Raw genomic sequence first — 15,939 nt, forward strand, 5'->3', positions numbered from 1 at the left:
ACATTGTTGCGTCTTTAGGCATATTTTATTTTTTATTGTTATCTTATTGTGCGATCGTTCTTTCTTATTTATTGTTGGTACTAAAGGTATTTACCAATTCGAACTCAATCTCTTGCTAGAGGAGTAAAAGGGTATACTAGATTCGTTGGAAAGTATATAAGGGGTAAAAGAAAGCGTTTCCAAACCTATAAATTATATACAATATCTGCATGAACTTCAAGAATAAATGCATATTAGGAGTATGATGATCATGATCAATGGCCTCAGAAATCATGACTGTTGAACTAAACAGTTGCCAGGTGGCGCTCGTGTGCAATCTAAAAAAAAGTCTCTCACCTTCGTTGAGCACCCGGTATCTAATCTTTTTACAAAGGCGTATATTTAAATACTAGAGGCGAGTTTTAAAACTCAATTTGTAATAATCAAAAAAACCATCTAACAATATATGTACTTGATAGACAGACATAGATAGATTATAGATTTCAATAAGTGAGTAAAAGTAAAGGGCATTCCGGACCGAAACGAACTTGGGGGGATTACCCACTTACTCTACACTCGAGATCTCCCTTATCAGGGGTACTTCACGACTGATAGGCAAATGAATAACGAATATGAATCATCCCAAAGAAAGGGGTTTAAATATGGTACAACGGGCATTAAACGCGGAGGGGCCGCAGAGGAGAAGGAATGAAAACTGGCCATAAAACAGGCAAGGGGCACCGACTTTCGACTTACTTGACTTGACTAGGCGTATGTACCATAGAGATATAGATATCTTCATAAAACCGTCGATTCGAAGGCACGCTGCTGCCTCTGCTGACGCTGCTGCTGCCTCTGCCAACGCCGCCGTCGACGTCGACGTCGCTGTTTATTATTAAGACGGGCGCGAACGAACCGCACTTTATTAGTTGTGCGATACTATTCTAGCCAAACGGTTTGCTGGAGTTTGCCAGCGAGTAGCAGCGAGTAGCAGCGACTCAAGCAAAATACCGGGAACGGAAGTCCGAAAATTCGAAAACCAATTCGAAAGTTCGAATTTTCGCCACAGAATCGAGTCTGAGCGCTCCGCTGCGCAGACACATTGTGGTGCTGTTTTCCCATTTCGGCGCGGTTAAATTAATTTTCAAAGTCGATTTAAGTGCCAGCAGCACGTGTATTATTTTGTTTTTTGTTTTTTTTTTTCGTTCAGCTGTTATTTGTTTTCTTTTTTAATAGAAAAAAGTTAAATAATCCGAGATGGTCAAAACGGCTGTCATGTTGCTGTGCTTTTTCGTTACATTATGTGGAAGCCTTTTGACGGTTACTCAAGCCAAAGGTGAGATACAAAATTAAAGGGCATGTTCATAAAAAAAGTAAATAATTTAATACAAGCATGCCTTATGCATCTTGTATTTTTGTTGTACAAAATTACTTAAGGCCCTCCTGTCGTTTTACTATTACCTATTATATCATACGAAGTAGCCGATTTCAATGATTTGCTGTAAATTAAAATAATTTATTTTTGGAATAAACGTAACATTATAACAGGTAATTGTCATTTCAACTTTGTTTGTCGACACAGTCTTTTTATCTTACATTGCGCAATATTAAAGTTTACACTGTTCAAAAAAAGTTAACTCACTTTAGCAATCATGATTTTAGTGAGTCGGTTACATTCCGATTATTTTGGCAGCTTAGGCGCTGGGTAAATATGGATCCTAAATTGTTTACTTTTAAAAATGAAATATTTACCAAATATTTGCCGGCTTTTCCGGCTCTCCACTAGTTCAAATGCTTTAGACCTTTGTCTAATCATTAGCCACTAGCTTATCTAGACTTCCTGTCGCCCCAAAGCGATTCCGTTCGTTCCATTTGCTGAACATATGGATCGATGATCGATTGATCAATCAAGTAGCACTTATCCAATGTCCGCAAATGGATCCATTCTAACCACTTACATACATTTGTGGTTTCGTGTTTTTTGTTAGAAGATGCGCCATCCATGAGTGGTAGTTTGTTCTAGTGCTTTACTCCCTTATCGGAGGATCCGGAATAACATAATGTGGTTACCCGTGATTTACGCCCGGGAACTAAGCATGCGATTCAGTTGATAGCTTAATGTGCTCAACGCTAAATAAGACTGAGATTCGCATTAGTTACGTATACGACACGATGCTATTAAAAGCAGTTCGTGGCCTGGTTATTTAGTTTGTATCGAGACCATTATTATTGTTACTCAATTTCCTTTCAGAACTCTTGAATACCAAAGGGTTGGTTAAGCTTTTAAAATGTAAAATTAATTTTTTTTTTTAATATTAGCTATTGTCTGGCTATGTTTGAATGCGTACTATAAATCAGACTGTTGAAAAACATTCAAATAATAATATACACCATTAACTTCACGCTGACAAATGTGTCGATTCATGATCTTGATCTTAATGTGAGCACCATCATCGCCGTAATCGGCTATAATAAAGATCTGTGCTGGGAGGCGGCTCTTCAAATCGGTAACCGATAGCACGGTCGTTCCAGGTGATTCCCAGATTCGACGGAAACGCAAATCAAATCCCAAAACCCACTGGCCAGAGCTGCCCACATTCAATGCTATATGCGAGGCGATTAATATGCTCACTAGGTGTTTGGTAATTCCAAATAACGATTTTCGCTGGAACGATGAGAAGGAATTTGTGGTTCTGACCTGGTGACGTTCGACGTTGGTTGCAATAAAACCACCGGTAAAATTTGGGAACTGCCAGCAACTATAGTCGTTTACAACAGCCCCCCTTTTCCTTGTTTGCCAATCTTAAGCCTACGTTTTTAGCATTACTATCAATTTATTTTTATTCACTTATTTGTGAGGGGTGCTGCTCGTTATTGTTTTGCATTGTTTTGCTGCCGCAAACAAATAAACAACTCGTCCGTCAAGGCGGGACAACACCATACAACATTGACCATACAACAAGCCCCTCAATGTTTCCACTTTTGAGATCCCGGAGGACAAGAATGTGCTTACACATATGAATTTCATTTTCCACATGTGAAAGAAATGAGATTCAAACTCCACAAAAATCCATGCACATACATATGTACATTTACGATTATTGCACGGATGTAATGAATTTCCTTTAAAAATGGTTGCCTTGGGGAATAATAAATTTATGATTAGTAAATATTTCATTTTGTGTAATTTCTTCATGATCCGCAATATTCATGCATTCTGTTACCATGTTCCCTTTTCATGTCATGGCCATTCGCTTGCTACTCATGTGTCCCACATAAAACAGAAGATATTTTCGGGTAAGTAGCAGTAGTGGTAGACATTAAAAAAGCTTTCAAAGTTCATTCGACACTTTTATCATTACTCAGTTTTGTTGTCCAGTGATGGTAGACAACTGGCAGCGAACCAATAAATCGTGTTTACCCAACAATTAGCCAGCACTTTTCGCATTGATTCCATTTGCATTGGCTTTGTTTCCAATTATTGCATTTACATTCGAATGCACTGGTGGTGTTTCAAAACAAAGAAACACTGCCGATTTTTGATTACAAAACAGGCAGAAGGCCTTGGCAGTGTGGTGTTCCACAACTAGCGAGCAGTTGGGCGGGCCTGGAACTCTGGGGATTCCCACAGGTGCCGCCACTTTAGCCCTTAACGAGGGCTTTCGGCTCCCAGTGCACAAATTTCCCCGATTTCCGCAAGTCGGCCTGACACTCAGGAATAAAACTAGACTTTAAGTGGGCCTTCGACTTGACTAGAGTTTGCGTTTTCCTGTACATCTCATAAGCTTAGCGCAGCACTTAAAAAAAAAACTTTTTTCCAATGCTTTCACAATGCCCTTACCCGACTAGAACTCTTTTAGGGAAACCTAGAGTGTTCTGCTCGGGGAATTAACAAGAAAATCTTAAAATGTTGTATGGGAAAAAATAGATTATTATAAAACAGTTATTATACTGTGTGGTCTACCCCACAAGTGCTGCATTACGTGTATTATTGCTAATTAAAAATAAGTGTAGCCCTGTGGAGAGTAGCGCCTACTCTTTTTCTTTCTGCCCTTCCAGTAGTTTTCCCAATTTTTCCGAGTGCGCTTCAAGCTGACAGCACCTGCGAACAAGTTCAATAAACTTGTTTATCTGCTGAGTTCGGGTTTTCTCGGGTTCGGGTTTTGGGCGGTGATACTGTAGACACGTTCTGTGACTGCGACTACGGATAGTGACTAGTGACCAGTGACTAGTGCATTCCAGATGCAATACCAGTCAGCTTTTCAGTCGGCCAAGACTTTTCTTCTCAACGGGACGCGACATGAGTGCCCTTGGTTGTGGTTGTGAATTTGACCAATTGGTTTGAATGCAGGGAGTATGTAAGACGCCCGATGTTTGCTTCGAGATATTTTCCTTTGTTTTCTCGCCGCGATTGTCTTCGACGTTTTCATTTTCGACCTGGGGACTGCAGGTGGAAAACAATTTAACAATTATTGCTCTTGTCGCGCAATGTTGCTGCCGTGCAATCGTCGATGTTACTGCGGTGCAGGTGCCTCGATTCTTGGCACGCAATACAAAAATACAACGAGAACTCCCATACAATGGCATGGTGATGAAAACCCAGAGAGCGTGGCTGGAGCATCGAGTTCATCTGAAAAAAAAGGGTCAAGTTGTTGCACCGACTGTTTATGGGACTGGGACTGCGACTTGGCCAACAAATCGGCTCGGGAATAATAATAAAAATAATAATATAAAATAATAATATATATAAAAATAATAATAATTAATAATAAAAATAAAAACAAAATCAAGTGAAAACGAAACATAAAATAATGACTGGCATTGGTAATTCATATACTGGCTGGGGGGTGTATAGCTGATAAGACGCTAGACCCAGACGAAGAACTCGCCCTTCCTCAAGATAATGAAACACCCGTCCGGGAATCATAAAACAATCACTGAAAGCCAGACAAACATAAACAAATCATCAGCGAATGACCATGACTGTCGTACTTATTTCGGGCCTCAATGCAATTCTTGAAAGTCAAAGAAAATTGCGAATGTCAAGCAACTAATAACAGTGTTGTAAAAAAAAATATCAATCAAGCATGAGGCGCATTCATTAGTATTGACGGCATTCACCCCACTTGCCCCCACGTCTATATAATTGATTATCTGACCACGAGTATGAAGGGAACTTTTATATTTTTCTTGGGCGTTTCGTGGGAACTGCAGATATTATAATGGAATCATAATAGTCGGAAAACGCAATGACTAATTTTAAAGCTAATAAACCATCCAAACTGTATGCAGTAGATTAGTAACGTTCTAAGAATAGCTGCGTAATAGTTTCACAATAGTTTCCGACTATCTGATACCCGTTACTCAGCTAGTGGAAGTGCGAAGGAGAGTCTTCAACACTGACAGTTTTTGGCGGTTTGTGGGCGTTGGAGTGGGCGTGGCAAGAAGTTTTTTAGCAAATCGATAGAAATTTACAAGACCAATACAAAAATGAAAAAATATCAAAACATTTATCAAAAGTGTGGGCATGGCAGTTTTGGGCGGTTTGTGGGCGTTCGAGTGGGCGTGGCAAACTTGCGCTGCTTCTATGTCTCTGGAGTCTGTATGCTTAATCTCAACTTTCTACCGTTTGTAGTTCCTGAGATCTCGACGTTCATACGGACGGACGGACAGACGGACATGGCCAAATCGACTCGGCTATTGATCCTGATCAAGAATATATATACTTTTCAACGAATCTAGTATACCCTTTTACTCTACGAGTAACGGGTATAATGATGATTATTCATTCAGATATAGATATAAAATATCTAACACTAAAAATTAAAACCATATTCGAATTGTGAACCAGTCCTTAAATTTGTATGAATGAAACAAGTGGTTGGTTGGGCTCATGGGCTACAAGCCTAAGTGGAAATCAAAATCACTAGGTCTCTTCTTGAAAACAAGATTTCTTACAAAGCGTTAAACAAACAAGTAAGGAGAATCACGCTTTCTACGCAAAGAAACGTTAAAATCTTGTTTTTTAGTGGGATTTTTGATATTTTTATGGTTTTGTAGACTTCTAAAATTTGGTTTATCAAGTGGTACTAAGTGCTATTTATGTACAGATGATCTGGAACATTTTAAAAAATTATATAGAGATATGGACATTAATAAATATTGTAAGTGACATTTTAATAAAAATTATTTTTCGCCGTTTTCTTTCAGCTACGTTATTATGAAAAAAAAAACGAATAGATAAAGTCGTCATAGAAAAATCCTTAAAAATGTGTATTCGGCTATAACGAGAAATAAGAAAGCACTGGGCAATCATAAACAACCGCTTAAAATATCAATTTATTTACTTTTTAAACATATTGTTAAAAATCTTAATCTTTATCTTGATAACCTGGTAAAAGGCCTTATTCTAGAATTATATCACAACATGTGATTTTGATTGTATAGTGATTTTGTATAGATTTTGATGTAATAGTGTGACTTTCAATTGATTTCTCCGTAATCTTATCGTCGGACGAATTTTCCATCAAACTGAAAAAAGTCAGGCCACAGAGATATGCATCTCAAGTCCCTGATGAATACTAGTTTGATTGCCTGTTTTTTGGTTTGTTTTTCCAGCAGCAACTGGCAACGCAAGCAGTTTTTTTGAGGTCTCCCTGCGCTATTTTGATGAGCAGCTTCTGCTGGACATCCTGCCACGAGCCACATGTCCTGGCGAGGATGAAGGATCTCCGATGGACGAGTTCGCCGACCTGTTTACGGGTGAGTTTAGTTTCGTCACACGCACGGATAACCGTAACCGTAACCCAAATGCGCGAAAAATGTATGCGCCATAAATAGATTTTGGACTGAACTTGAACTTGTCCGTGGACGATGTCCGTTGTCCGCTACCCGCCCTGTCCGGTATCTTTTTTTCAATGTCTTTCCTGCTTCAGTGATATCAGCTGCGGCGATAAGGGCCGATTTAATAGCCAATAAATCAGGTATGCGGCATAGTCTGTTTGTGGAGGCGTCATCATATATAGTACCCTCTGGAGTTACGGACAACTGGACACAGGACAGCACTTGGGGAACGCTCTTTTATCGTCAGCAATAGTAATCTAAAGCACTTACATTCAGATGGCGATATCTCTAGCGAACGGTTCTAGATTTTAATGGGAACCACGATAAGATTTTGCTGCTTTACGATGTCCCACACCGAACACAAAACTGTTTGATAGGCTACATTTAAGAAATGACGGAGATCGATTGAGTATCCGTATCTAATCCACTACCTGTTGCCATGTGTATTTGATTAAATCTGTGAAGTGTGCGGATGCCACTTGTGCGTGGACAAAAATTAAATATTTCGGTTTATCAGCTATTTGTAGCGTTTCCTTTTGAAAGCCCCTAGATTTAACTTTTGAAACGTTTCTTGTACATTAATTTTAATTTTCTTACATTTCTTTAAAGGCTTTTATTTTTTAAAAGTCAGCTTTGGTTTCTATTCCTGACCGTATTTTTAAGAGATACGATGTTTGACGTTACCTATGTACGTATGTACATATGTATGTGTCAATTTTTGTTTGTATATTTTGTAAAAACATTAAATTTGTAATATTCGGGTTTTTGGGCTATCTCAGTTGCGAAATTGTTGGCAAATATGTACTTATAACGATGCTTTCAATTTAAAGTATCTTTTCTCACTAGAAAGACATAATATAAAATGTACATACATACTACTATATTTGGCAAATAATTGATTAATATGATGATAATACATCTGATATCACTTGTGCATCACATTGACACAAAATGTGACAAAATGCACAGATTTTTATACCCGTTACTCTTAGAGTAAAAGGGTATACTAGATTCGTTGAAAAGTATGTAACAGGCAGAAGGAAGCGTCTCCGACCATATAAAGTATATATATTCTTGATCAGGATCAGTAGCCGAGTCGATCTGGCCATGTCCGTCTGACCGTCCGTCTGTCTGTCCGTCTGTCCGTATGAACGTCGAGATCTCAGGAACTACAAAAGCTAGAAAGTTGAGACTAAGCATACAGACTCCAGAGACATAGACGCAGCGCAAGTTTGTCGATTCATGTTGCCACGCCCACTCTAACGCCCACAAACGGCCGAAAACTGCCACGCCTTCACTTTTGAAAAATGTTTTAATATTTTTTCATTTTTGTATTAGTCTTGTAATTTTCTATCGATTTGCCAAAAAACTTTTTGCCACGCCCACTCTAACGCCCACAAACCGCCAAAAACTGTCAGTGTTGAAGACTCTCCTTCACGCTTCCACTAGCTGAGTAACGGGTATCAGATAGTCGGGGAACCCGACTATAGCGTTCTCTCTTGTTTTGTTTAAAATTGTGGGCTCGAATGCTCATTTATTTTAGGATTATTACGATTTTTAGGGGGATATGCACGAAATTTATTGCTTGGACAGCGTTGAGAATTCGCTGAACTGTATCTTTGAAAGCAAAAATAAAGTAAATAAGCAGCAAATTGCCCGACGTGAAACCTTTTACTTGGGCTGGGATCGATTACACATGATAACTCCAATATTATTCCTTCAATCTATAGTGGATCAACTCCGCCAAGGATGGGTGGTGCTGCACGTCTTCGCTGCGGTCTACTTCTTTATCTTGCTGGCCATCATCTGCAACGACTACTTTCTGCCGACGGTGGAGTGCATCTGCGAGGACTTGCACCTTTCGAAGGATGTGGCGGCGGCCACCTTCATGGCCACGGCTACCTCCATGCCCGAGTTCTTCACGAACACGATTAGCACGTTGATTCTGGAGTCAGATATGGGTCTGGGAACGATTATCGGTTCGCTGATGTTCAACACGCTGGGAGTGGCCGGACTAGCTGCGCTGGCCATTGATAAGGTAAGGGGCACCTTATTTACTACTTTCCAACACAAATGTAAGCTATCTAAACAAGGTAATGTTGTCCCGCTTAAACTGTGGCCTGGAGACTGTTTACAAATTCTTGTGGAGTGCTTATATGATTGGGTTTCATGCCCACAGCTCGTTGAGTAACCGGGTATTCCAGATTTTACGTTTTCCAATGAACTTGTCAGGGGTTAGAGACGTTTACTCGCATTTTCGTATAATTTCAATGTCCAAAAGCGCTTTATTGGTATTGTATTATAAAATTTTTGTAATACATTAATCCACAGCGAGATGGATTATTAGGTTGATTAAAGTGAATTAGACCTAGCATATTTGCAGTTGATTTTTGAAAGTAGGGGCGGCTATGTACATATGTTGATTTCATAATGCCAAGACGCTCGAGATAAATTTTATATTTCATTTTAGCCGGTGCAACTAGACTGGTGGCCCATAGCTCGCGACTGCTTTATTTATATCTTCAACACGATTATCCTGCTGGTCCTGGCCTGGGGCGGAAGCATTAGTTTTACAGAGTCCTGTATCATGATGGGATTCCTCGTGCTTTACTACCTTATTACGTTCAACAACAACAAGTTCATGCCCGCCATTCGGGTGTTTATCGAGGATCGTATGAACTGCTGCTTCTCCACGCGATACGGTGTGTTGGGCTAGGGATATTTGTAGCCAACTCTTTTAGTAATAACTATAAATTCTTTTAATTATGTATTTAAGATCTAACGGAGCCCCCAGAGAACAGTGCCAAGGCGCAGTTGCCGTTAAAAAAGGATCCTCTGTCCGGCGATGGCCTCTTTGTAGTCAATCTTCCCGAAAACACCTCGTCCATGTCTTCCACAGCCAACCTCACACACCCCAAGCACCGTAAGCTACGATTATTCCCATAAAATAGATTTGTTGAAATCATGTTAGAAAAAAAAAAACACGAGAGAAAGCTATAGTCGAGTTCCCCGACTATCTGATACCCGTTACTCAGCTATTGGAAGTAGGAAGGAGAATCTTCAAAACTGACAGTTTTTGGTAACATGAATCAACAAACTTGCGCTGCGTCTATGTCTCTGGAGTCTGTATGCTTAATCTCAACTTTCTAGCTTATGTAGTTCCTGAGATCTTGACGTTCATACGGACGGACGGACAGACGGACATGGCCATATCGACTCGGCTATTGATCCTGATCAAGAATATATATACTTTATATGGCCGGAAACACTTCCTTCTGCCTGTTACATACTTTCCAACAAATCTATTATACCCTTTTACCAAAGAAATTTGAATAATTATTATAATGTCTTTTCTTTTACTCTACGAGTAACGGGTATAAAAACGTTACCAACCCTATTAACAATTTATCGATTCCAGTGAGCGACGAGGACGACGACGCTGACGGTATGCCCGAGAGCATATACGCTTACCCGCGTGACGCCTCCGGTTGGATGCAATTCTGGTGGATCTTCGTCTTTCCCATTAAGTTCACGCTATCCCTGCTGATCCCGCACCCAATGAAGTACCGCCGATTGTACCCATTATCATTTATCATGTGCATCCTTTGCATTGGCGGAAACGCATACCTAATTGTCTGGATGCTGACTGCCTTTGGTGTGGCCATCCATGTGCCCACCATTGTGATGGGTCTGACCTTTCTGGCTGCTGGCTCTACCATGCCGGAAGCCGTCTCCAGTCTTATTTCCCTTAGGAATGGTAAGTGCTGTTTCAATTGATTTCCCTCTTCTTAATGACTTCTTGGGGAGGTTATTTTATATGGTGGCAAATGTCTCCGTTACTGCGTTGCAAACTTTCGATCAAAATCATTGTATGAGATCTAAAAGCAAGAAAGCGACTATTTTCCAGATTGCCCACGACATACAATACGACTGAAAATCAAAATGTATGAGTATGAGTATGAATATGAAGTATGAATATAGTATATTTGGACAATTATTGCTGCTTAACTAGATTTAGCTCTACCGGTCCTTGTAATATGTAGCGTGGGGCTAGCGCAGGGCTAGTCGATACACATTAACAAAACAACTATAATTTTGAATAAAATAAGAATTTATTTTAAAAGAGAAAAGAAAAATAGTGTTATAAAATTTAAACCAAGACCAAATTGACTAATGGGAAACACTTCCTTCTACCTGATATTCCTAGTCATAAAAACGCTATTAAAACTATTATTTATAACTAACTGTAATACGTTCTGCAATTTATAGGGGAAAATGGCATTGGAGTTTCTAATTCGTTGGGTGCCAATTCCTTGGCCATCTTGCTGTCCCTTGGAGTGCCTTGGTTCATCAAAAACTGCATAAACTACGGAACTGGGGAGCCGCAGCAGGTTGGCACCCAGGGCATCGAATATAACATCCTAATCTTGATCATATCCACTGTGGCGCTGTTCATAATCCTCAGTTTCAGTGGATATCGGCTTACGAAGCGAGTGGGCGTAGCCCTCTTCACGGTCTACGGAGTATTTATTGTTCTACAGATCCTCATCGAGATGAATGTCTTCTTTCCCAGAGATTGCAGCAGCTAGTGATGGACAAAATTAGACGTGTGAAAACCAGAGATGCGGAGAAAATCACCCTTGCATAATTCTTTTGGTGCTGGCACCAAGAGCTTATCAGCATCACAAAAACCTATTTACAGGCCTGAATTTGCGTGTAATAACGTTTAGGAAATACTATTCTATCTGAAAAAGTTTGAATATTTTAAATGATAAGTACGCGAATTTTTTAGACTTGGCTGTACTTTGTAATTATCATTTTAATACTCAACCAGGAATCAGAGTGTATACTACACCCTGTATTTCTTGCCCTACTTTACGATTTAATTATTGCGTAAGACTGTCTTAAGTTTAGACGACGATGTTTCCATCAGTTATTTCTATTTATTTCGTGTTGTATATATGACTCTGAATACATCCCATAGCCGTAGTACGTCCTACAAATGTTTGAACCGTTACCAAAGCACAAAATGAGATACTAGCAGTTAAGAGCATATTACGCGCTTATCCGGAAGAGCCCATGATATTCACCCTTTATGCCCAGGGCCGCAAGCACGCTGAAAAGGAAATCGTAACACCACACACAACATTCTGTTGATATTCCGCGCTGTAGGAAGTACTTGTTAACTCTATCTATTATCCTTGATATCACTGTTATTAATTTATAAATATACTCTAAGAACATTTTTACCGAATCTTTCTTTCTTATTTAATTATCGTTCAAACTTTTACCGAGACTTTCTAGGGGCCATTTGATTTGATTCTGAAGCCAAAATAAAAATAAAACAGAGATAATTGGGTGGCGGTTTGGAGTTAGGTTTTAGTTTCATCCAGGGGGATTTACAAAACATTCGCATTGGAGAATAATTTCAATTAGCTTGAAGTTGTTACATCACAAATAATATCATTGAATGAGATCAATTATACCTTAATACACATCAAATATGCAAAATTCATGGAACGATACCTATACTAATAATTGGTGTGTATCTAGGTGTGTACACTATTTATCTTAAAGATATAAAAATACATATGTATATATATGTGGAGAGGCTTTATTTCTCCATTATCACTAAATAGAAATAAGTTCAATAAAGGGCATTGTTTTTGTTTGCACGCATTAGGTTGGCAATTGTCTTGGAGTTTCTCTGGGACTAATCGAATGGTTTACACGAATAAATACTTAGAATTAATTGGTTTATACACCCTTTTTTTTACACAAAACGCATACTACATCTGTTATACCAACAAATGCATACAACATATATAGATACCAAGGAAGTTTTTGAAACTTCCAGGGGCTTGTCCAGGAGGCTGCGTGCGCGGCCTTGACTTGCCACCTGAACCACCACTTCTTCCTTATTCTCCTCAACCCTTTTACGTTCCATAAACAAATCAGTCTGAGCAATTACAATTCAGAAATTCAAATATGCTGCAAATGCGAACTGGCAGCTTTTAGCTGCCTCCTAACAACCTGACAACCCATTGGCACAAAGCTCAATCGATATGCCTCTGCATACGGATGGCTGTGCTCAGTAAATGGTAACTAAAGGCGGCGTGTATAAAACATAACACCCTGTCCAGCGCAGGACATGTACAATAGCTAGGCATGCCGATGACCATTATTAGGTGCAGCAATGGTGGCCGTTCTTAACGTAGTAATTGTGCATGGCAACAGTGCCATTCTTGCTATAACTTCCGCTGCCACTGCTGCTATTGTACTGCATGTTCGACATGGAGCTGCCGATTCCGGAGCCACCTCCCGGAATGGGTGCGTCGTCGGTGCTTGTTGAGGCGTCGAAGGCCTTAATGGGATTCTGAATAATCTTGCAGGTGAATTGGCGATGGGGGCCACGCTCCTGCTGGAGAAGTACAAATCTGGAAAACGTCACTTTCGTATTGCCTAATGAACATACCTTTGGTTGTATGGGGAAGCAGCACCAAAGGATAAAGGCTATAAACGCCACCAGGGTGCCCACCAGCAGTATGAAGTCTTCGATGGTCTACAGAAGGCCGAAAGTCCATGTCTGGTGAGTACTGAATGGGATTGGCCGCATGTATAGCCCACTTACCGGCTCCTCGCCCAGAAGCACATGATTGATCAGATAGACAAAGTCATCAAAGGGTGTCATGGTGACTATCCTTTTCGCACTCTTGTGCGTAAAGCAACTGCAACAGCTGCTGCTAATGACAAACGCCGCTACAATCCGCACAGCACAACAGCATGGCGGTCAGGAGGATTACACCGCAATTACCACTGCATGTCCTCCGGGTTTTAAGAATTTCTCGATTTTCGCACAGCTTTTTGGCTGTGTGACCAGGTGCGACTAGCTAACAGACACAACTTTTAAACAGTTTATGCGGTTTCTTCGCTAAGAAGTGCAAGTACGTGGGCTAGAAAGAGATATCGAAAACCCCAGAAACTTGCTTAAACGGAAAAGTGCCCTTGTGTTCACAAAAGCACCCGGTAATCGTTATTTTTATCAGAATACGTTTTTCAAGCGTAAACGTTTTTCTGAGTAATCGATATATGTATGTGTGTAACTGCCAACTCGGTAGAAAACTCCATAAAGTGTCTTGGTATTTTTTACTTTGGTCATACTCGTTGTAACAGCTGACTGTATTAGAAAAGAGCCATTTTTTAATTTTTGATTTGTTTTTCCATCGATATCTGAAATTCAAAGTGCATCATCCGGAAATGAGCAAGCGACGCAACAAGGAGCGCGAACAGGAAGAGCAACGCCTCTGTGACGAGGCGGACAGTAAAATGGGCGAACGCAACTTACTCAAAGTGAAGAAAACCAAGCAAAGGGCGGCCCGCGAATCCTCCAGTTCATCAGATTCCTCCAAAGAAAGCAAAAAATCGAATCACAGCATCCTGTCGCCTAATAAGAAGCAGCTGCGGTCCGGTAGGCGCCCGAGGGACTCCCATGATCCGCAGGAGAAACGCCCCAAACAGTTAGCAAAGCCGACGGAGGACGTACATGAACAGCGCTCTAAGTGGGACAGTCCGGAACGCAGCAGCTCCCATCGCAACAGTATAAGGCAGCGCCGGAAGAGCTGGAGTCGCTCAAGGGACCGAAGCGAGCGGGAGCGGGATAGGGACCGTGAGCGAAACCGTGAGCGGGACTATAATATGCAGTCCAGCAAGGAGCGCTGGCAGCGATCCCCTGCTCAGCGGCATCGTTCAAAAAGCAGCGAGCGCAAAAATCGGGAGCGTGATCGCCAGCGGAGGTCTCCAGAAAGGCGGCCAGTTCGGTAGGTTTCTCTTAATCTTCTGTACTAAGACCTAATAAATTAAAATTCATTCCATATCTTACTAGAAAATCTTACTGTACTATAATTTTGCATCAGTATCAAAGTTTAACCATTTTACATAAACGGATTTTACCTTAATTCCCATTAAGGCTGTCAAAAATACAAACCTTTTCTTTAATTTAACTCCTAATGAACATTTAAATGATTTTATATCTTGCAATAGAAACTGCTTCGTTGTACTTAATCTAAAAGGCAATGAGTTTGTTTTTCATCACTGCTAGTTTAGTGCAATTAGTACGATATAATGCAATTCTTAATACAACAAATTAATTTTAGTTTAATTTTAAGGCAGTGTAGCAATTATGTTTGTCCAACCTCTGAATGGCAATAAATTCTCTCTTTTCCAGCCATAGTCAAAGTCCACGAGTTCGGGGCCACCACGGCGGGCGAGATATTGGCCAGAGACGCCAGCGAAATCAGCGTCACGACAATCGCAACAAGAATGAGGATGATCACTATGATTGGGGAAAGGAAGTCGATGAAAAAGTACCGGCCGAAAATGACGTGCCGGTGGACAAGGAAAAGCCCAACTTCGGATTAAGTGGTGCGCTAACAGAGGACACCAATAAGTTAAACGGTGTGGTTGTTAAATACTCGGAGCCTCCGGAGGCACGCAAGCCTAAACGTCGTTGGAGATTATATCCGTTCAAGGGCGAAACAGCATTGCCCACGCTGCACATTCATCGGCAGAGTTGCTTTCTGGTTGGACGCGATCGAAAAGTGGTCGATCTAGCAGTGGATCATCCTAGTTGCTCTAAACAACACGCCGCCCTTCAATATCGTCTGGTGCCCTTCGAACGGGAAGATGGTAGTCACGGGAAACGCGTGCGATTGTACCTTATCGATCTGGATTCAGCCAACGGAACGTTTCTTAACAACAAGAAGATTGATGCCCGGAAGTACTACGAGCTAATGGAGAAGGACGTCATTAAATTCGGATTCAGTTCCCGCGAATATGTTTTGCTCCACGAAAACAGTAAAGAGGACCAGGAGGACGATGATGTGCATATCAAGGATGAGCCGCAGGATGCGCCTGGGGGAGTGGCGAATCCCTAGAAGACATATGTCATTATTGCTTAACATGTTCATTTATTAAGTTTACAGCAAACCTAACTTAATGTATCGCGTTTTGTACCCCAAACCTTCAGCGAAAGATATGTAAAAAATCTTCTACAGAACACGGCTAAGTGTTCACTGCCAACACAATAATAAAGTCTCACATATAACTGTCTTGTTTCGA

At 40.6% G+C, this 15,939-nt stretch overlaps 3 protein-coding genes across 7 annotated transcripts; 2 read left to right on the top strand and 1 right to left on the bottom strand.

Annotated features, from left to right (window-relative positions):
- The first annotated feature begins 909 nt into the window (after positions 1-909).
- LOC6539107 (sodium/potassium/calcium exchanger 4) lies at positions 910-12,076 on the top strand. 4 transcript variants are annotated; one of them, XM_002085973.4, is made up of 7 exons: positions 910-1,315; positions 6,598-6,741; positions 8,553-8,860; positions 9,293-9,524; positions 9,599-9,745; positions 10,241-10,579; positions 11,092-12,076. In XM_002085973.4, exons 1-7 carry the CDS (start codon positions 1,237-1,239, stop codon positions 11,409-11,411), a joined length of 1,569 nt encoding a protein of 522 aa, XP_002086009.1. In that variant the 5' UTR covers positions 910-1,236; the 3' UTR covers positions 11,412-12,076. The 4 variants fall into 4 exon arrangements, with proteins under 4 accessions (XP_002086009.1, XP_015045312.1, XP_039233730.1 ...); XM_015189826.3 differs by having other exon boundaries at positions 6,601-6,741; XM_039377795.2 differs by lacking the exon at positions 910-1,315 and adding an exon at positions 5,736-6,143.
- A 100-nt stretch (positions 12,077-12,176) lies between these two features.
- Positions 12,177-13,777, bottom strand: LOC6539106. 2 transcript variants are annotated; one of them, XM_015189824.3, is made up of 3 exons: positions 13,454-13,777; positions 13,298-13,384; positions 12,177-13,240 (listed from the first exon to the last, which is right to left on the bottom strand). In XM_015189824.3, exons 1-3 carry the CDS (start codon positions 13,511-13,513, stop codon positions 13,007-13,009), a joined length of 381 nt encoding a protein of 126 aa, XP_015045310.1. In that variant the 5' UTR covers positions 13,514-13,777; the 3' UTR covers positions 12,177-13,006. The 2 variants fall into 2 exon arrangements, with proteins under 2 accessions (XP_015045310.1, XP_002086008.1); XM_002085972.4 differs by having other exon boundaries at positions 12,177-13,243; positions 13,454-13,776.
- Positions 13,778-13,975: 198 nt separating this feature from the next.
- LOC6539105 (FHA domain-containing protein DDL) lies at positions 13,976-15,925 on the top strand. Its single transcript, XM_002085971.3, has 2 exons — positions 13,976-14,639; positions 15,047-15,925. The coding sequence occupies exons 1-2, from the start codon at positions 14,080-14,082 to the stop codon at positions 15,753-15,755; spliced, it is 1,269 nt and encodes a 422-aa protein (XP_002086007.1). The 5' UTR covers positions 13,976-14,079; the 3' UTR covers positions 15,756-15,925.
- Positions 15,926-15,939: the final 14 nt, after the last annotated feature.

Source organism: Drosophila yakuba, chromosome X (assembly GCF_016746365.2).
Source record: "Drosophila yakuba strain Tai18E2 chromosome X, Prin_Dyak_Tai18E2_2.1, whole genome shotgun sequence".
Taxonomy (NCBI): Eukaryota; Metazoa; Arthropoda; class Insecta; order Diptera; family Drosophilidae; genus Drosophila; species Drosophila yakuba.